General features: G+C 35.0%; 1 protein-coding gene across 1 annotated transcript in view; it reads right to left on the reverse strand.

Moving 5' to 3' along the window:
• The window catches only part of ppp1r16b (protein phosphatase 1, regulatory subunit 16B), a 66,327-nt gene that overhangs the window by 10,332 nt on the left and 32,976 nt on the right, over positions 1-23,019 (reverse strand). Inside the window, exons 3-9 of the mRNA XM_073851906.1 lie at positions 22,644-22,660; positions 18,509-18,511; positions 9,677-9,701; positions 6,932-7,112; positions 5,459-5,562; positions 4,847-4,971; positions 382-507 (exon numbers count right to left, since the gene is read on the reverse strand). Coding sequence (XP_073708007.1) covers positions 382-507; positions 4,847-4,971; positions 5,459-5,562; positions 6,932-7,112; positions 9,677-9,701; positions 18,509-18,511; positions 22,644-22,660 — 581 coding nt within the window. The remainder of the gene's footprint in view (positions 1-381; positions 508-4,846; positions 4,972-5,458; positions 5,563-6,931; positions 7,113-9,676; positions 9,702-18,508; positions 18,512-22,643; positions 22,661-23,019) is intronic.

The raw sequence follows: 23,019 nt of genomic DNA on the forward strand, positions 1-23,019 counted from the left end.
GACTTGAATATCTTGGATGACATTTTGACATTATCAGGAATTTTTTATTCTGGAAATGGAGTAATCTTAGCATTTCTGAACTAGTAATGAGCAATGCAAATGTTTAAATGTTGAAATGAGTTTTTTAATCAATTGGATTTTCACCATGCAATCAGACTATATCTGTATTAATGTGTTTAAATTAGAGTGTAAGTTTCTTTTGCTCTTCTAACTTTTTAAAATAACTGTTTTATGTCGGAATAATATATCAAAATATTACTGTTTTTACTGTATTTGTGTGTGTGTGTGTGTGTGTTTGTGTGTGTGTGTGTGTGTGTGTGTGTGTGTGTGTGTGTGTGTGTGTGTGTGTGTGTGTGTGTGTGTGTGTGTGTGTGTGTGTACCTGTCCCCAGCATGCCGCAGCGTGTAACGGCGTCCACCCGTCCGAATCCCTCATGTCTGTTCTGGCTCCGCCCTCTAACAGCATCTCTGCAGCCTGTGCGAAACCATTCGCTGCTGAGATGTGGAGCTGAAAACAAAACACACACAGATAAACATATGATGACCCAAATGATATTTCACATTTTGTTTTGTTGCAGCATTACTTTAAACTGCTTTAAATGAGTTTTCCCCCACATCAGTTTACACTCCACACACCATAATAATGACAAAGCAAAAACCAGATTTGCAAATTTTACAAATGTATTAAAAATAAAACACTGAAATAAGTAGATTACATAAGTATTCACACCCTTAACTCAGTCCATAGTTGAAGCACCTTTACAGCCTCAAGTGTTTTTGGGTCTGATGTGAGCATCTTTGCACATCTGCATTTGGCAATTATCTGCCATTCTTTGCCTCACCTTTTCACCTCTCCATCTCTGTCAGCTTGGACATTTTCTAGAGTCCTAGTTGTTCCAGTCGTCTTCCATTATGGAGAATGCTTCTGTCAACCTTCAATGCAGCAGATTTGTTTCTGAACTCTTCTCTAGATCATCGCCTTAACGCAAGTCTGTCACTGAGCTCTACAGGCAGTTATCTTGGTTTTTGCTCTGATGTGCATTTTCAGCTGTTAGACCTTTTCTGAGAGGTGTGTGCCTTTCTAAATCAGACTCATTCAGATGAATTTGCCACAGTTTAACTCCACTCCAAGTGTAGGAACATCTAGAAGCAATATGAATGCTCCTGAGATAAGTTTCCAGTGTCCCAGAAAAGGGTATGAATACTTATGCAACGGGATCTTTTCAGTTTTTTATCTTTAATAAATTTGTTACAAACCTGTTTTCTGTATGAGATGTAGATTGATGTGGGGAAAAAAGTAGTTTAACATATACTGCAACAAAACGTGAAAAAAATGAAGGGGTATGAAAACTTTTGCAAGACACTGTAGTAGTATTTACATCATAAAAACTAGATTTGCATGTGCAACACAACTACTGCAGATGGATCTCTATCATCCATCAGGACCGGCATTAAAACACATTAGTATGGGTGGATCCGCTTCCCATGAGGCCAATCACTAGACTACAGCAAACAGGAGCGGGACGCGTCTGATGAAAACATCAGCTCAGCATGTTGTGATGTTCATTCTGAATACTCTTTATCTCATTTGTTTGCTTTCATTCAGCAGCTTCAGCTTCATAAATACATGAACGCTCCGTCTGAGAGGCTCTGAACGCACTCAGCTTGTCGGAGGATGCATTACGTGACGCTGATACAATGCTCCGGTAAAAGCGTCTGGTATCTGAATGATGAAGGGACAGCTGTGGTGCATTAACCCTGATCACACTCACACCAGAGAACTCAGAAAACAAGAGAAGACCACTGCTGTAAATAACAATCTGGTTCTTCAGTGTTTCAGAGCCTGGATAATGACTCTATATTATAACAAGTTCAACTCCTACAGCTATTACAACCATCAGCAACACTTCTGTTCTGATCTGATCATGAAGATGTTAATATATTATAAACATTAACATCACGATCGTCTGCTTCCAAAACAATGCATATTGTGAAAAGATCTATATAAATAAACTTGACTTTATTACACCTGAAGTATCAGTTTAATACACTAACTTTAATTTCCTAATAATTTACTCACCCCCATGTCATTCAAGATGTTCATGTTTTTATTCAGTTGCAAAGAAATTATGTTTTTTGAGGAATACACTCCAGGATTTCTTTTCATATAGTGGATCAACGGTGCTCAACAGAATGTAGAATGGTCTCATATCATTTATTTCAAGTTATTCATTTTAGTGCTTCAGCCTAAGCTTGTTTCAGTTAGTTGCCAAAGCAGCTTTTCTAATTTTCTGTTTTCACACTGTAAAAAATGCATTTCTTACTTAGATGTTTTGTCTTGTTTCCAGCCAAAATATCTAAAAATGTAGTTTCAGAGCAGCTTCAAAGGGCTCTAAATGATCCCAGCTGACGCATAAGTGTCTTATCTAGCAAAACGATTGGTCATTTTCTGAAAAAATGTATATTTATATTAGTGCTGTCAAACGATTAATCGCAATTAATCGCATCCAAAATAAAAGTTGTTGTTTACATAATATATGTGTGTGTACTGTGTATATTTATTATGTATATATAAATACACACACATACAGTATATATTTTGAGAATATTTTCTATATTTATTTTGAAATACATTTTTATTCAACAATTAATATTATATATAAATATATTTAATATATAAACATAACATATTTTTCTTAAACACATCCATGCATGTGTGTGTATTTATATATACATATTAAATATACACAGTACACACACATATATTATGTAAACAACAACTTTTGGATGCGATTAACCACAATTAATCGTTTGACAGCACTAATTTATATACTTTTTAACCACAAATGCTCATCTTGTCTAGTTCTGCGATGCATATGCGTGAGATCTGGTTCAAGACAGTTAGGGTATGTCTAAAAACTCCCATCTCATTTTCTCCTCCAACTTTGAAATCATCCTCCATCGCTGCAGAAGAACCGACCCAGTGTTTACAAAATGAACGTGCAAAGAAGATCAAACACACTTTACAAAAAAGTTAAACAATGATGTAGGACGATTTTGAAGTTGGAGAATTAAATGAGAGTTTTTTGACATACCCTAACTGTCTTGAACCGGAGTGCATCACGTATGCATGCACATCGCCGAGAATTTGAGGTTAAAAAGTATATAGATTAAAACAATTTTTTAGAAAATAACCAATTGTTTTGCTAGAGAAGACTCTTATTCCTCTGCTGGGGTCTTTTAGAGCCGTTTTGAAGCTTGCATTTTTAACCTTCAATCAGTTGTGCACCATTGAAGTCCACTATATGGAGAAAAATCCTGGAATGTTTTCTTCAAACTTTTAAAAACAAATTTCTCTGCAACTGAGGAAGAAAGACATGAATATCTTGAATGACATGCGGGTGAGTAAATTATCAGGAAACTTTTATTCTGGAAGTGGAGTAATCCTTTAAAGTTGGTGCATTAAATTTATCCTTTTTGGTGCATTAAAGTCAAGTTTATTTATATAGATCTTTTCACAATAAGCATTGTTTTCAAATCAGCAGCACAGAGTTAGACAAGATGAGCATTTGAGGTTAAAAAGTATATAATTTCTTTTTTTTTTTTCAGAAAATAACCAATCATTTTGCTAGATAAGACCCTTATTCCTCGGCTGGGATCATTTAGAGCCATTTGAAGCTGCATTTAAACTGCATTTTAAACTCAAAGTTCACTATATGGAGAAAAATCCTGGAATGTATTTCTCAAAAAACTATTTTCTTCTTTGTGACTGAAGAAAGAAACTCACCTTGAGGTGAGTAAATTATCAGGAAATTTTTATTCAGTAATCCTTTAAGGCGAGACACCGCAGAACAAATAACTAACAGTTATCACCTTATTTACTCAGTTGATTAGTTACATTGATAATTGCAAACATTTCTTGTATTACAAGTTTTCTAAAATGTGCTAATTTGCATACATTCCTAGTACAAAAATCTAAACACTGGACCAAGTCAGTTTCAAAATTTAATTTTTTTGACATATTATAGTCAAATGCTTTTACAAAAGGAATTTTGGGAATCTCAGAATCTCATTTTAATTTTTTAATTTTTTTTTTCAGATTTTTGTAGAATAAAATGTATAAAATCAAGCAAATAATAGATGAATAAATCCCTCTGTAAAAACCTTCAGGATATAGACAGGAATACAAATGTAAAGTGTGGTGTGTGTAAGTGCTGCTGAAGTGGAGATTTGTGGCTCAGTGTAGGAGAAAAAACTCATTTTTAGAAAACAGCCTTTAAAAATATGCATTGTAATTGAAATCTATTGACACAAATAGATAAAGTGCTATAAAAGAAACACTTAACAGTGTCTTTTTGGGTGTTTTCTTTCCACTAGTCTGAAAAAACACTATTAAAAACCAAAAAGCCTAAAATCTCAAACTTGACAGGTGCATGAAAAAAACAGTTTTTGCCTGCAGTGTCTCCCCTTAAACAATGAGAAATGCATTTTTGAACTAGTAATGAGCAATGCAAGTATTTTAAATGTTGAAATGAATATTTAATAAATTGGATTTTCACCAGAATATATCTGCGTATCAGTTTAAATGATAGTGTAAGTGTGTGTGTGTGTGTGTGTGTGTGTCTGTGTGTGTGTGTGTGTGTGTGTGTGTGTGTGTGTGTGTGTGTGTGTGTGTGTGTGTGTGTGTGTGTGTGTGTCTGTGTGTCTGTGTGTGTGTGTGTGTGTGTGTGTGTGTCTGTGTGTGTGTGTGTGTGTGTGTGTGTGTGTGTGTGTCTGTGTGTGTGTGTGTGTCTGTGTGTCTGTGTGTGTGTGTGTGTGTGTGTGTGTGTGTGTGTGTGTGTGTGTACCAGTGTGGCGCCCTGTGAGTCGTGTTGGTTGACGTCAGCTCCGTCCTGCAGGAGGTTCTGAATATCTCTCAGCATCTTCCTCTCCACCGCCGCTCTCGTCTCATTGATCATCTCCTGCGTGATTCCTGTCATGCACACAATGATTGGTCAATACAGCTGTCAATCAAACAGAGCTGATGTGATCCAGACTGTGATTGGCTGAGGCCGTCACACACTGACAATCACAAATCATCAAACACTGAAATAATGAGCATCATTGATTGAGTGAAACGAGACGAGCAGGACATTCACACTTGAATAACATCAAGATGAATTCATCTAGAACTACTCTAGTTATTAATAGCTCACTGTTTGACTGACTGCTGGGTGATGAATTTTACTAATGTTGTTTCTGTTCTTGTTCCGTGTTTACGTCATAATCGCAGTAAGTAAAATCCAAATCCTTTTTAAATCTCCTCTCATCATTCAGTGATGAGATCTGCTACCTGAGTCTTAATATCTGGACTATGAAACACTCGGTTCTTAATCTTCTGAAACAAACTCATATAATGAATCAAACGTCTGATGACATCAGCACAGTCTTCCTCCGTGATTGGAGGATCTGAGGTTCACCTCGGTTGGCCATGGCGGTCTCGATGATGTCGAGCGTGGGGTCGTCCTCACAGAGGTCATAGGGCATGTTACCGTCTGAGTTCACTGCTAAGAGATCAGCGCCGCTGCGGAGAGACCAGATCAGACCAGATCAGACCATGCTTCTGCGTTAAAAGAGTAGTTCACTTCCAGAACAAAAATTTCCAGGTAATGTATTCACCCCTTTGTCATCCAAGATGGTCATGTCTTTCTTTCTTCAGTCGTAAAGAAATCGTTTTTTGAGGAAAACATTTCAGGAATATACTGGATGCCCACAAGGTTGAACTTCCTTCAAAAATGCAGTTTCAATGCAGCTTCAAAGGGCTCTAAATGATCCCTGCTGCAGAATGAGGGTCTAATCTAGTGAAGCAATTGGTTATTTTAATTTGGTTCATTTTAATCAAGCTCTGCGTGAACTCTGTGTATTCTGGTTCAAGACAGTTAGGGTACGTCTAAAAACTCCCATCTCATTTTCTCCTCCAACTTCAAAATTGTCCTACGTCGTTGTTTTTTTTTTTTTTCGTAAAGAGCATTTGATCTTCTTTGCACGTTCACTTTATAAACACTGGGATGGTTCTTCTGCAGCGATGTAGGGCGATTTTGAAGTTGGAGGAGAAAATGAGATGGGAGTTTTTAGACATACCCTAACTGTCTTGAACTGGAAAGTTGTAGCAGAGCTAGACAAGATGAGCACTTGAGGTTGAAAAGTGTTCAAATTGTATATTTTTTTTAGAAAATAACCAATGGTTTTACTAGATAAGGCCCTTACTCCTTGACTGGGATCGTTTAGAGTCCTTTAAAACTGCTCTGAAACTGCATTTTTAAGCTTCAATCCGTTGAGCACCATTGAAGTCCACTATATGAGAAAAATGTTTTCCTCAAAAAACGTAATTTCTTTGCAACTGAAGAAACGACATGTGAGTGAGTAAATTATTAGGAAATTAAAGTTGGTGTAGTAAATTGTTGAAGCTGCATTTAAACTGCATTTTGGAAGTTCAAACTCGTGGGCACCATAGAAGTCCACTATATGGAGAAAAAAATATTTACGACTGAAGAAAGAAAGGCATCAACATCTTGGATGACAAGGGGGTGAGTATATTTTTTGTAAATCTGTCAATTTTTGTTCTGGAAGTGAACTAATCCTTTAAAAATATACACACTATTCATCAAAGGGTTGGGTTTTTACTAAAGAAACTTTTATTCATCAAGGATGCAACTGAACAAAAGACATTTCTAATGTTACAAAAGATTCCATTTCAAATAAGTGCTGTTCTTTTGAACTTTCTATTCATCTGTGAATCCTGATGAATAAAATGTATCACAGTTTCCACTGAATATAAAGCATACACACTATCTCACACACACACACACACACACACACACACACACACACACACACACACACACACACACACACGCACACACACACACACACACACACAGAGAGAGACTCACTGCTGGATGAGGAGCTTGACGAGGCCGGTGTGTCCACATGTCGCTGCAGCATGAAGCGGCGTCCAGAGCTCATTGTCCTGAGCATTGACCGTCGCTCCATGAGCCAACAGGATCCGCACCATATCCTCATAGTTATCAATGCAACACTGAGACAGACAGACAGAAAGATGGAGAACTTCAACTACAAGTCAAAACTTCATGGGATGCTTTTAAACATCAGTGTGATGCTGCTGCCTCCTTCCTTCACACTGCAACTCAAATATTTCAATATTTCATTAAAGATGTAGTTCACTTTCAGTACGAAAATGTTCAGATAATGTACTCACCCCATTGTCATCCGAGATGTTCATGTCTTTCTTTCTTCAGTCTTGAGAAATTATACTTTTTGAGGAAAACATTTTAGGATTTCTCTCCATATAATGGACTTCTATGGTGCCCCCGAGTTTGAACTTCCAAAAGCAGCTTCAGAGGACTCTAAACAATCGCAGCCGAGGAAAGAAGTGTCTTATCTAGCAAAACCATCCATTATTTATTTATTTTTTTAAACTACAATTTATATACCTTTTAACCTCAAATGCTTGTCTTGTCTAGCTCTGCGTGAACTCTTGTGTATTCATTTTCTCCTCAAACTTTAGAATCGCCCTACATCGCTGTTTTACTATTTTTCTGTAAAGTGTGTTTGATCTTCTTTGCACGTTCACTTTATAAACACTGGGATGGTTCTTCTGCAGCGTTGGAGGACGATTTTAAATTTGGAGGAGAAAATGAGATGGGAGTTTTTAGACATACCCTAACTGTCATGAACTGGAATACACAAGAGTTCACGCAGAGCTAGAAAAGACCAGCATTTGAGGTAAAAAAGTATATAAATAGTAATTTTTTCATTTCGCTAGATAAGACCCTTCTTCCTCGGCTGGGATCGTTTAGAGTCCTTTGAAGCTGCATTTAAACTGCATTTTGGAAGTTCAAACTCGGGGCACCATAGATGTCCACTATATGGAGAGAAATCCTGAAATGTTTTCCTCAAAAAAAAACAAACTAAAAGTTCTTTACGACTGAAGAAAGAAAGACATGAACATCTTGGATGACAAGGGGGTGAGTACATTCTCTGTTAATTTTTGTTCTGAAAGTGAACTTCTCCTTTATGTGTCCATTTTCACAACATGTGAAGTTCGAAAACAAAAGCTGCAAAACAATGTGATTTTCCAGCTCCAGTTCAGACGAGTGTGTGTGTGTGTGTGTGTGTGTGTGTGTGTGTGTGTGTGTGTGTGTGTGTGTGTGTGTGTGTGTGTGTGTGTGTGTGTGTGTATATGTGTGTGTGTTGGGTGGGGATGGAATTTTCCAGTAGGATTCAGGATGTAGGTTCATATGTTGTCAACAGACTGACACCAGTACAATCAGGGCATGTCCAGTAATTTGTTAGAAATGGTGGATCTCGCATGTTTTAAGTGTTTTTTGCATGCTGCTATCTGGTTTCTAGGGTTCTGAAGGGTTAATACACTGCAAAAAATGCTTTTCTTACTTAGATTTGTTCTTGTTTCCAGCCAAAATATCTAAACATTCTTAAATCAAGGAGGATTTTCTAGATGAGTAAAAATCTTCTTCTTTTCAGAAAAAAAAAACAAGTGAAAAAGAAGTGAGTTTTTGCTTAGAACAAGCAAAATAATCTGCCAATGGGGTAAGAAAAATATTATTTTTTTAAACAGAAAACAAGATTATTTTTCTTACTCCATTGGCAGATTATTTTGCTTGTTTCAAGCATAAATGCACTTTTTTTCTGAAAACAAGTAATTTTTACTTGATTAAAAAATCCTTCTAGATTTAAGAACTTTTAGATATTTTGGCTAGAAACAAGGCAAAAAAATCTAAGTAAGAAAAGCATTTATTTCAGTGTACTTAGGTCTGGTCTGATAACTATTAACACCACTGCAAAAAATGCTTTTCTTACTTAGATTTTTCTAAGAGGTTCCAGCCAAAATATCTAAAAATTCTTAAATCAAGGAGGATTTTCTAGACAAAAAAAAAAAAAAAATTTGTTTTCAGAAAAAACAATTTAAAATTAAGTGAGTTTTTGTTTGAAACAAGCAAAATAATCTGCCAGTGGGGTAAAAAAATAATCTAGTTTTTTTGTTTGAAATTAGATTTTTTGCCTACCCAATTACCCCATTGGCAGATTATTTTGCGTGTTCTAAAAAGTCACTTAATTTTGACTTGCTTTTTCTGAAAACAAGAAAATAATTTGTCTAGAAAATCCTCCTTGATTTAAGAACTTTTAGATATTTTGGCTGGAAACAAGACTATCTCTAACTAATCTAAGTAAGAAAAGCATTGGCTTAGGAAAGACCAGTAATGACGTATCCAGACATACACATTAAAACCAGACTGGTATGAACATAAAACACTGTGACCAGCTGAGTAAAATGAGAGATGTTTGCAGGAGATCAGATGGAGCGCTTCTGTTTGTCCTGATGATGTTTGTTTTCAAGCTTTTATTTCAATTACCATCAGAAATACCTTCAGATCAAAGAGTTGCATAACACTGTGACAGATAGAGAGGATTTGTTTACTAGCAGTAATCCAGAGAAGATACGACACTCTGAAACAAACACACACGCTGCAGTCTGTTTGTCTGCCGTTTAATCCTGACGATCCGGCCTGGAGAAAGAGTGTGAGGCATTCTGGGAGAGAAATGCACTGAAAGAGGGAGCAGACCAACACAAAGAGAGTCTTTCATCACCGCTGAACACCCACAGACAGATGGACTGACCGACTGAGACAGACACACAGACAGATGAACGGACACCACAGAAACACACTCATCTACAGTCAACACTCAAAACATTTACATCAGTAATAAAGACTATGATGGAGCTGCTGGAACTAATGAATCACCAGACGTTCAGGTGCAGGACTGCAGCAACACAGTGAACATAGATTCAGCCGTTAACAAAAACTACGATGAAAAATACCCATGCATGACCTTTTATTCTAGACAAAGATGAGACAACACTGATAGGCCTACTGTAAAATGAAATTCCAGGACTTTAAGCACTACTTCTTTGATCTTCAAGGACTTCAAACTAAGATCTCACTTATCAATGTCTTTCAAATTCTAAAAAATAAAAAATACTAATATTACAAAACAGCAAAAATAAAGCGAGGCATGTGCAAAATATGTATAAGGTCACCTTTAAGAACTGAAAGAGAAATAAAGCACATTTAAATTGGACTGTCAATTGTCATCATATGTGTTAGTGCTGCTCGATTATGGCAAAAATCATCATCACGATTATTTGGGTCAATATTGCAATCACGATTATTTAATACGATTATGAGTGGGTCCGGAACTTTATATGATTGATTCATTTAAAGATAGCAATACAATTAAAAAAAAAAGATACAAGTGTATCAATGTATATAAATTGAATGTAAAATAAACAGCATAGTCTTCACTGTAAGAATTAAACATGCTTGGTTTCTTATAAAAACTACAAAAGTCCCTCCGTCGAGAGCAGGGAGTGATTTAGTCTTTGTCTTTTGTTGTTTGATGAACATTGAGCACAGAGACGACAGAAGGAATATCACTTGTGGACACTTTAAGAGCTGAACGGATTTTCGGATTTTAATTCTCAACTGTTTACGTTCATTTGAGACATAACTGATGAAGGTTTACACGAATAATCAGCAAACGGCACATTTTGACATATATTTGCATGTATTTGAGTGTTTAGGTACGCAACTTAAGATAAACGTTCACTTTACTTGTCCGTGTTCTGCTCCGTCTCTGAGCGCAAACACAGAACAGAGCAAATTTTTTTCGTGCCTTTAAAAACACCACATCAAATAAACATTAATAAGTCAAGCACGACCCATTTTATGCAAGTCACATTACATGATTTCACTGATTTGCATCTGAAATTGGGCTTTTATAGAGGAGCAAAAGCACACAAAGGGGGAGGAATCGGGTGCAATAATTGTTTTATCTCGATTATTGTATTTTCACAATTGTTTGAATTCGAAATCGAAACTAAATTTCAATTAATTGCACAGCCCTAATGTCTGTCCTCTAAGGTGTACACTAACCATAGTTAACCATGGTATTTGTAGTAAAACTGTGGTTATACAAAAAACATGGTAACTTCACTTTTACTATAGTAAAACCACAGTTCATTTTCTTTAGGGATTTGTAGTTGTGTATAGTTTTTTGTTTGTTTGTTTTGTTTTTATAACTATGCTGCCTTAATGGTTTCATGTTTTCTATAATTGAATAAAAAGCGAGCCCACTCCGAAGTCCTAAACCAAACTGAATCAAGTCCTTAACTGAATCAAAAGATTGACGATCAGTGCTCCTAAATTCCGATTTGAATCAAGATTCATAACCTGCTCCGATGCACGCTCAGAAGTTTCAATAAGAATAATGATTTGCGAACTATCAATTCAGATCAGGACTTGAAGCATGGATCGAAATCATTTCATTTGCTAAATAATTCGGTCCGATCCGATTTGTGATCCGATGGTAAACAGTGAATCATTTTGCAAGGCAATAATTTAACTGATTCGGAGTTTCGGAAAGCTTAGTATCAGCCATCACTATGTAAGTGCTTTTTAAAATAATTACAAGCAATGTTGAAAATTCGAAAATGAATGGCTGTTTTAATTCGATCTAGTTTTTGCTAGTGAATCGCTTGAAATGAACGGGTTTGAATCAATCAGAGCGGTTCCTCCGTAAATGATTGTCTGTTCCTCCACTTTTGGTGTCTTCAGCCATGTTTACACGACACTAGGTGCTTCCATCACAGATTTGCGCAAAACTTTGACACTATTTTATAAACATCGATTAGAAAGTAATGCGAAATGACAGTGTTTCCATTAACCGATGTTATGCGACTAAAACATATTTTTTTCCTCTCGGGATAAGTCATGGAAATGGATTTTTGTATGATTTTGGCCATATTTAATCGAATGTGACCTGTAAATGCGAAAAAAAAAGTTTCCATTGCTGTTTTGTAAAACATTCTTTTTTCTAGGATCTAGGGACATATTGAGGTGAGGTTAGCAGTTTACTGTTAACTAAAGAATCACTCCATTAATATGACGAGCTGAGCTCAAAATACATGTTAGATGAAAATATTGTGCATTATGATGGAGTTAATTCACTATAATTGAAATAGTTTGAGCTGCAGTTCAGTTGCTGACAGTTCAATGGGAAATCAGCTGAAAGCATTCAGTCATCTCATTCCATTCAACTCAATCTTACATTTATCAGTATATACTGTAATAAATATTTAAAAGTAATAATGATTGTAATGTTTGCAGCAGTGCTGAGGAGGGTCGGGGCTACATAAGCTCAACAATCAGACGGGCCGCAGCATTCATTTTGAGTGATAAGATACGTGCTTAGTGAAAAAATTAAACACTTATTTCATAGATACAGTGTCTTTCAATAATTCAAGCACCTTTCAAGTACCTCTTCAGGAATATTGCTATTTTCAAGGGTTTTCCAAGCATTACATTTCAAAAAGTCAAATCCAAGTACTTTAAGCACCTTGTACAATCCCTGAGTGGCATCATTAAACCCTAACTGTGACTAGATCAATGTGCAATATCTAAAACTACTAAAAATGTAGTTTAAAAGATAAAAAAAACGTATTCAAAATCTCTCTATAGTTTATTTAACAAAAAAAGTGGGAACAAAATCTAGACTTCCAAGAGTTTTCATGCTTGCGGTTGCCAGACATCAAGAGTTTGAATCCCCCAATCAGAGCTTCACTTTTAAAAGGACATATTTTCTTCTGTTTAATTTATCTTCTCAAACTGGCAACCGTTCTCATTCACTCTCTACACTGTAGAAAAGGCACTGATGATCTGAAATCATCTGCAATCATGCAAGTTTGAGTTTATTGCTCTCAATAAGATGTTCTTCTCAAATAAAAGTCTAAATACAGCCAGTTTGTGTTGATTCACACCATCATAAAACTAAATCTGCCATCAAACTGTCTCATGATGACCTGTAATAAATCCAAATACAATCCATCCTCTGCACCACAATACAAAGCTATTTTGGTGTTGTTTATTAAAAAATATTGGAATTAATATAAGAAATGTTGCAGTTTTATCTTTTGAGTTTTACTAGTTATAGCAGAGAGTAGCTCTGTTGAAAAAAACAGCATCTGCTGGTTAGATAGGCATTGATGTTGGTTTATGCTTAAACCAGCATAGCAGCATCAAAACCTACCTACTAATGTTAAAATGCCATTTATATGTAATGCAGTAAAGCAATACTGTTGTAGGGGTGCTTTCTTCTCACAAAAAGTGAAACATGTCTGCTAGTTATATTAGAATCAGAACCAGAATCAGCTTTATTCACCAAGTGTACACAAACACAAGGAATTTGTTGTGGTTTTACAGGAGCTCTTGATACATACATATATATATATATATATATATATATATAAATAACCATATATACACTACCGTCCAAAAGTTTGGGGTCAGTACATTTTTATTCTTTTATTCACCAAGGATGTATTAAGTTAATAATTACAAGCTTATTAAAAGTTAATAATAAATAATTTACATTGTTATACAAAAATATATTTTGAATAAACACTGTACTTTTTTAACTTGTTATTCATGAAAGGATCCTGAAAAGAAAAAGAATCACAGGTTCCAAAAAATATTTGGCAGCACAACTGTTGATATTATCCAACATTGATCATTCTAATAATAAATCAGCATATTAGAATGATTTCTGAAGAATCATGTGACACTTAAGACCGGAGTAACAGCTGATAAAAATTCAGCTTTTCATCATAAATTCTATTTTAAAGTATGTTAAAAAAAAAAAACATTATTATTGTAAAAACATTTTGTAATATTACTGTTTTTTCTGTACTTTTTAATCAAATAAATGCAGCCTTGATGAGCAGAAGAGACTTCTTTAAAGACTATTACAAGTCTTACTGACCCCAAACCTTTGAATGGTAGTATATATATATATATATATATATATGACACAAGATTGTAAAAGTTTGAAGAACTGACTCAGTTATTGCATATCACATTTTTCTTCAATAACGCACAGCCCTAGTAGAGAGTGTGTATATAATTATGATAATATCATAAATCAGGAATCTAGATGAGGTTAAATAAAGCGTGTGTGAGTTGACATTCTCTTGATTTGTGTTTATAGATGAAAATGCAATAGTTCAACAACAATCATGATCAGCAATCGAGATTACATTATCAGTTTAACATCATGCAGCATGACCAAAATGTGAGCAAACTTTAACTGACTAAAACTAGACTAAAATTCCCAGACTCTTAGTCAACTAAAACTTGACTCTACAAAAAAGCACAGGTTTCAATAAACACTATTGTGCAGAAGATCTGAGAGATGAAAACACAAGTCCATCTATTCACTGTGAAGTAGATGAGTAATAAGCAGGCTAGTGCAAATGAGAAAAGACAGGTTCATAGTGTGTGTGTGTGTGTGTGTGTGTGTGTGTGTGTGTGTGTGTGTGTGTGTGTGTGTGGTGTGTGTGTGTGGAACGCCTCCTGAAATGCACTCTGGTCTTTTCTCAGCGTTCTAAAGTTCTTCCCCTTTAATCTGCCTCTTCAAACACACACTTGCTATTAATGGACAGCTATGTTTGACGCCAGCAGACAAGAGAAGCTGATTGAACAAGAAACAAGGACAGAGAGAGACACTATCAGCTCATGCGTTTCATTTCTCACAGCAGCGGAAATGAAGATGTGCTGAAACGAGCTGTAGAATAGAAGAGAGGCTTTGTAAAACACACTTGTTTAGAGTCAGTGGTGTAGTTGTGTGTGGTTGGCGTGCCATGTTTACAGTCACACACACAGACTCACAGAAGACGAGGAGAAAGATCCTCTTGGTGCGGCGCTGCATTCCTGCGCAGGGAGGAGACGCAGAAGCAGACGCTTCCAGAAAGATAAAACCCACTCCGATAAACACACAGACAGGAAGCGCAGAGCCGCGCCCATCTTATCAGCGCCGCTCGTGAGGATGAAGAAGATGATGAGGGTCAGCGCTCTGAGCGCTCATGTGGGTTCGTGTCAGGACCTCTAGTGGGCTTTAATGAGCGGAGAGATGACTTGCACATTCATGCACTATCAACAGATGCATGCACTCTTTATTTTCAGCGTCACACGACTCTGTTCAGCTCCTCATCAACACACAGATGATTACAGTAATCTCTGCAGGACCAGCAAACACTCAAGAGTCAATAAGCTGCTAGCACAAGCTCATGATTTTCAACCCTGATCAGAGGAATTTAACAACACAACACATCTTTCAGCGTTTATATGCATTTATATATAGTATATAATAAAATAATAAACTGTATCTAATCAAAATCAGGGTTTCTCATACTGGAGCTTGTGAGTTAGAAAAAAATATATATAATTTTTTTATATATTTAATTACATTTTTTATTTTATATATGTGACCCTGGACCACAAAACCAGCCATGAGCGTCAATTTTTCAAAATTTAGATTTATACATCATCTGAAAGCTGAGAAATAAGCTTTCCATTGATGTTAGACTAGGACAATATTTGGTCGAGATACAACTATTTGAAAACCTATAATCTGAGGGTGCAAAAAAATCTAAATATTGATAAAATCGCATTTAAAGTTGTCCAAAAAGTTCTTAGCAATGCATATTACTAATCAAAAAATTAAGTTTTGATAAATTTACATATATTTGTATTAAAAATATATATATATTTTTTTTTACTCTTGGCTATTGCTACAAATACACTTGTGCTACTTAAGACATAATTTCATATTTTAGATTTTATTTTAATATTTTAGATTGTATTTCTAAATATTTCTTGTAATTTGTTACTTTATTTTATTACTGACTGTTTAGCTCAATAATTCAACAGCTCCATTCCAAATTACTAACATTGTTTTTGTTGATGTTTTCAATAAAGGAATTTATTAAGCAGCATATAAATTAATTTTAATATTTAAAAAATGTATATATTAAAATATAAATTAAAAAAATTATATTAAAAAAATAACATGTATAAAATAATATTTAAAAAAATTATATAAAATATAAATAAATAAATTATATTCCACGTCCACTGACCAGATAAGCACATGAATAATTCATTAAACATCAAATGCTTATATAATTAAGCCTTGAATGCACATTAAAGATCAATTATATATTATTATAAACACTTATATTTATCATATAAGTATATAAATCATATTAATAAATCATAATAAATAAATAAAAGTAAAAAAAAAATATTTATATATATTTTTTTATTTTTTTATTTTTTGCATTCATTAAACATTTGTAAACAAATCTTTACATTTGTTACTTTTTATTTCATTTCTTTTTATTACTGACTGTTTAGTTCAATAATGCAACGGCTCCATTCCAAATTAATAGATTTTTTAATTTCACATTTTTTGTGTTTTAAATAAAGGAATATGTTAAACAGCCTGTCAATCTGAGAACATTAATAATCAGCTATCAGTTTGATAATGCGCAGTAAAAGCCTGGTGTTTGTTCACTGCTGTAATAATCAGACGATCCGTCAGTAACGGAGATGATAATGAGTCTGTGAGACGATGATAATGATTCTGATGCAGATATTCAGATTACAGCTCATCACGGCAGCGTCTGATATGAATTAACAGATCAATAAAGATCAGCGAGGATATCTGGCGGCATCCGAGCAGCCGTTTCTAAATCTCCTCAGTTAATTTAGTGATATTCAGTGCTTTAATAAAGCTGTGAGTCACTGACGGTTCGCGTAATGAGAGCGAGACGCTTCACGCTGAGATGAAAGCTCCAGCGCCGGCCTGAATTTAGCAGATTCACTTCATCAGAGAAACACAGCCAGCAACACGTTACTGATCTGATGACGCTCACGGCACAGAAATGCACCAAAATATCTGTAAAACACTTCTAATGAACAATTACAGGCTGATACACAGAAACAGCTTTGACACTTTGACTCTAATGGGTTAACATGAGTTAACTAGAGATTAGAGCTTACAATAACTCTCATATCTGATTTTTCTTTTCACGTCACAACCATGTTAACCAGACGACATGATGTGTGGTAGAATACTAGATACAAAACACACCCGCAGAACATTTCAACACACTTTATATTCAAAAAGGCTTATAATTCCCTACAAACGCACTGTTCTTCTTCATTATTTCCAGCACAAATATCTATTCAAGACACATCACAGGAAATGCACAATGACAGAAGATAAGAAATGTTTAAGCGAAAAAGAAGCAAGTTTATGTTTAAAACAAGAGGGAATCCCTGCCAATAGGTTTAGAAAAATAAACATAATTCAAAAGAAAAACAAGTTGATTTTTATGACTCCACTAGGAAATATTTGTTCTAGGGATGCACCGAAATTAAAATTCTTGGCCGAAGCTGAACATGTTTGTGTTTTTCCCCCATGTATGTTTGCTTTTTACAGTTTTGTCTTGGTTTTCAAAGAAAAGAATCAATTACAAAACAACAATTTAAAAATACTTACTTAACACTGAACATTTTGAACATTCTAGTAGACATCATAGCCCACCAACAAACCACAATTTAACTTAAAATGGAATTAGTAAAATAAAAAGTAAAGCAAAGTTAGTTAAATTCAGTTAATAAAATAATATTCTTTGGTCATTTTTAAGAGCCCCTTCTTGAATCAGGCATGTGTTTTTAATGGACAAATAAATGCAGCCTTGCCGAGCAAAGGAGAATGTTAGAATAAATGAATTAATAGAGCTGTTGGAATGATTTTTGTGTTACTTTTTTATTTTATTTTACAGCAATTTGGCCGTCCACATCAGACGCAAAAGCCACAGAATCACTCAACTATCAAAGCCAGTCAGAAGCGCAGAAGTGCACTGCACTCCCAACGAAATGGACAAGTTTATAATCTAATTCATAAATAAACCTTTTTAGCATTATCAATACTTTATACTGGGTGACTGATACCATCTTTGTCATTGAAAACATTTGTTGGTTCAATTTAGTTTGCAGTTTTATTGTACATGTTTGCTTTAATGTATTTTCAAGGTCTGAGGTAAACTATCTGTTGAACTATCTGTTTAAAAATATTTATTTTTATTTACCACTGAGCATTTTTAACATTCTAGTAGACATTATAGCCTACCACAATTTAACTTCAAATTAATAAGTTAGTAAAATAACATCCTTTGGTCATTTTTAAGAGCCCCTTCTTGAATCAGGCATGTGTTTTTAATGGACAAATAAATGCAGCCTTGCTGAGCAAAGGAGAATATTAGAATAAATATTTTAATAGAGCTGTTTTAATGATTGCTATCATTATTTTTGTCTTACTTTTACAGAACAACAGTTAAATGCCAATACTAACATTTCTGAATGTTGACTTTTATTTAATGGTAAACCCACAAGAAGAGCTCAGTCCTAGTTTTTGCTGGCAGCAGCAGATTTGTGAATGATTGTCATCTTTGGTCTTTGAACCCTGGCTAAGGAGCTGCTGTCAGAATAAACACAATTGGTGTCTGGTGTATTAGACAACAGAACGTTCTGGAGTTGATTGACTAATGGATGATTTCAGTCATCATACAGTAACCTTTCTCTTCTCACGAAGACATGCGATGCGCTTCTAAACAGCCTCTCGCTGTCGCTGCTTGGAATAATTTTTGCGTCTTTCTCGGACAGTTTTAAATGCTTCCACACTGACCACATGTTTGATCATTAGTGCACGCCTTTATTTGATCCTATCATTGTTCGCTATCATTTATTCTTGTTATTTTAAGCATAAACTTCACTTGAACACTTCATATCTTCTGTCACTGTGCATCTCCAGTGCATTTATGAATATTTAGAGGCAGAAATAGTGAAGCACAGAATGTAAGGATCTGTAAGGAATCAACAGAAGCATCAGGGTAAACAAGTTTCTGAAGAGATTCTGAGAGCCTCTTCTAACTACTCGTACTCAAGTCATCTCTCAAACATCTGCTTTACAGCATGAAATGCTTCTGTGAACTGTCTGTGTCAGTAAATAAACAGATTAGAGGAATAAACCCTCTCCTTCTCTCCATCACAGACTTGTCCGTGTGTTTCTGGAGCTTCATTTAACATTCATGAAGTGTGTTAGAGCTGCAAAGTGTTCACTTTACTGCGCTCACTCTCTTTATAGACATGCTGGGATCTTCAGATGGACGAAAGAGAGACGATCTGTCCTCTGATCGCTGATGAACGCCAGTGTACACTGAACATCTAGTGCACTACAGAGTGACCATCAGAGCGCCGATCAAACTACTGGATACTACTGTGTGTCCCATATTCACAACAGCTGCCTCCATCAAATATTTATTCAATAAGAGCGTTAATGAAATATTGAAGATATAAAGCAGCAGTGATGAGGACGGATCAGAAGAACCATGATTTTAAATTACACTCTTAAAAATAAAGGTGCTTCACGATGCCATAGAAGAACTTTAATGTCTAAATGGTTTCATAAAGAATCTTTAACATCTGAAGAACCGTTCTGTTTCACAAAAGGTTCTTTGTGGAGAAAGAAGGTTCTTCAGATTATAAAAAGGTAAGAAAGAGATGGTTCTTTAAAGAACCTTTAACTGAATGGTCCTTTGTGGAACCAAAAGTGGTTCTTCTATGGCATCGCTGTGAAAAACCTTTTAAAGCACCTTTATTTTTAAGGGTGTACATGACAAAAATTGTAGTTAGAAATATAATCCATCACATTACACATTTTAGGTAAAATAGTTAGACTGCTTTTGACCTGACTCATTTATCAAATTGCTTCAAATAGGATAATCTTGTACCATTTTGATATAAAAATACAAAGAGTAAGAAAATGTATTCCATTTGTTGTTATAAACAACATGAAGTGCATCATCATTATATATTACGTCAAGGTTTCCCAAACTAGTGTTTGTGAAGGAATTGCAGGGGTTTTATGAGTTTAATGTAAAACTGTCCAATAAAAAAATGTTAAGATAAAATATATAGTTTTAAAATCAATTAAAAAAAAAAAATTCAATCTGCATTCTCATACCTATTATTTACTCAATTCACTATATACACGGAAAGTTATTCATCTGAGAATAATATCATCTTTAGTTTTAGTGTCAAAAAGCAAAAATAATCAACTGGAATTAAGAATTTGTCAAAAACAAGGCACTTCTGTATATTATAGACTACTGCAGAGCACATAAACATTTTAATATGTAATATTATAGATCAGTATAAACCATTTTTACTAAAATATTATAGAACATATAAACCATTTTTTAAAATATGAAGAGTTTATTTGCAAAAAACATTTATTTATTTTTTTCAATTTTTGAAAATCCTGATTTTATTTTGTTCGCTAGCTGTATATTTTAGTTCCCTTTTACTTAATCAAAATAACCCAACTGAAGTTTGACTGGGGTTAACTGGAATGCACAATAAAGATTTTGTTTTTTAATTGCAGTTATCTGTTTTTGCAAATGAACTCTTCATATATAACTAGAACAATATAAACCAATTTTTTAAAATATATATTTTATATGAATATATTTTCATTCTCAACTGTTTACATTAATTTGAGACATAACTGATGAAGGTTTACACAAATAATCACCAATCGTCGCATTTTGCATATATTTGCATGTATTTGAGTGTTCAGGTACACATCTTAAGCTAAACGTTAACTTTATTGTCCGTGTTCTGTTTCGTCTCTGAGCGCAAACACAGAACAGCGCATCAAATAAACATAATATAAATCAAGCACGTCCCATTTTATGCAAGTCACGTTACATGATTTTACTGATTTGCATCTGAAATTGTTTTTTATAGAGGAACGGAAGCATATAATAATATTTTTATATAGAATAATATTTTTTCAATTTTCTGCAGAAGTAAGTCTTTGATATATCCATACGGATACATGATATCAAAGCTCTCTAGTGCTCTACAGTGATGCATGATGGTCCTGGTGCAAAACACACAACCGTGTTCACATGGGAATCACTGCTGCCGTCATAATGAGTGTTTATCATGTGATCTCTGGTGGAGCCCAAACGAGCCATTACTGAAGAATGAAAAACATTTAATCCACATCCCTGATCACACACACACACACACACACACACACACACACACGTTGGGTTTACATGTTTTATGGGGACATTCCATAGGCGTAATGGTTTTTATACTGTACAAACCATATTTTCTATCGCCCTACACCTAAACCTAGCCCTCACAGGAGATTGTGCACACTTTTACTTCCTCAAAAAAAACTCATTGTGCATGATTTATAAGCCTGTTTCCTCATGGGGACCTAAGAAATGTCCCCACAAGGTCAAAATCTACTGGTATTCCTATCCTTGTGGGGACATTTGGTCCCCACAACGTGATGAATACCAGGTACACACACACACACACACACACACACACACACACACACACACACACACCCAGAGCAGGCTGGCATGAGGATATATAGGTGGATGTAGTGTTGCTGAATAGGCAGCGAGTGGTTTTCGCTTACTAAACTACAAGCTCATCTGATGTACACACACACATAAAACACACACACACACACACACACACACACACACTCAAATCAGCTGCAATTAACAGACTGGAGGAACAGTGATATAAACATCAAGATACAGTAAAGTGCTTCTGAAATCTTGTCAGATCTTATTACCCGCTGCAGTGTGGGTCCTCAGGGTAATAGGAATGCACTGCATTTGATGGTGGATTATCATCACTCACATAATCAGAAGAACATGTCTAAATGTAGTTAATTATTCATGAACTGAATATCTTCACATATCTTCCTTTGCATGCGCAGTAAATGCAGTCGCAGCATTTGTGACAGTGATAGCAACAGCAGCAGCAGCGCTTCACGGAATGTTCTAGACGGCCAAAGAATGTTAATGTGGAGTTCTGATACAAAGACAGTGAGATACAGAGAATGAGCAGTGACCTGATGAGGACTGATGAGCGCACACACACACACGCACGCACACACACACACACACACACACACACACACACACACACACACACACACACACACACACACACACACAGTGTTGGGGAAAGTTACTTTTAAATTTAATGCATTACACCGTGTACTAACTACACACGACACCACAAGATTCCAGCTACAAGCAATTTGGCCGTCCACACCAGACGCAACGCCACAGAATCACTAACTATCACAGCCACTCAGAAGCGCAGAAGTGCACTGCACTCCCAACGAAATGGACAAGTTTATAATCTAATTCATAGATGAACCTTTTTAGCATTTTCAATACTTTATACTGAGTGACTGATACCATCTTTGTCATTGAAAACACTTGTTGGTTCGATTTATGCCAAGCAGTGTTGTCACGATACTGGAATTTCTAACTTCGATACGATACCTTGAAAAATATCGATATTTTACAGAGAAAAAAACTGCCACAATATTAAAGAAGTAAATTTCTTTTTTAATCTAAAGATAAATATAACAAGATAACATGCCAATGAGTAATGTGCATATGTTCACTGCTACAGCCCTGTTCAGCTTCTTAGCTTCATTTGAGTTTGTTTCACACTTTATTTGCTGTTCAAATACAAATACAGCTGCTAGTGTAGGTTGTGAGTGTGTTGTTTTTGTTGTTTAACAAACTTTTTTTTTCTTTTTAGACCACACTTTTAAAATGAACTGAACTATAACTAATCTTAGAACTTAAGTTAATGGTAATAGATATTTGTTAACATTAGTTAACATGAATAAACAATGAAAAATACTTCCAAAAAATGTATTAATCTTAGTTAAAAGTTAACTTAAACTAACATTTAGTACTAATACATATATTAAAATAGTTTTTATTGGACCAGAGCTAACATGATCAGTTGTAATTTTATTACATACCGTTATCAAAAATTCAAATATATTGTAACAAATGCATTGCTCATCGTTCATAAATGCTGGTTAATACATTAACATTATTTGACGAACAGATTTTAATGCCAGATTCACATGTAATCACTGATCCGTGCAAACGTGCGACAAATCGGTGCTCGTT

The sequence above is a fragment of the Garra rufa genome, chromosome 12 (genome assembly GCF_049309525.1).
Source record: "Garra rufa chromosome 12, GarRuf1.0, whole genome shotgun sequence".
NCBI lineage: Eukaryota > Metazoa > Chordata > Actinopteri > Cypriniformes > Cyprinidae > Garra > Garra rufa.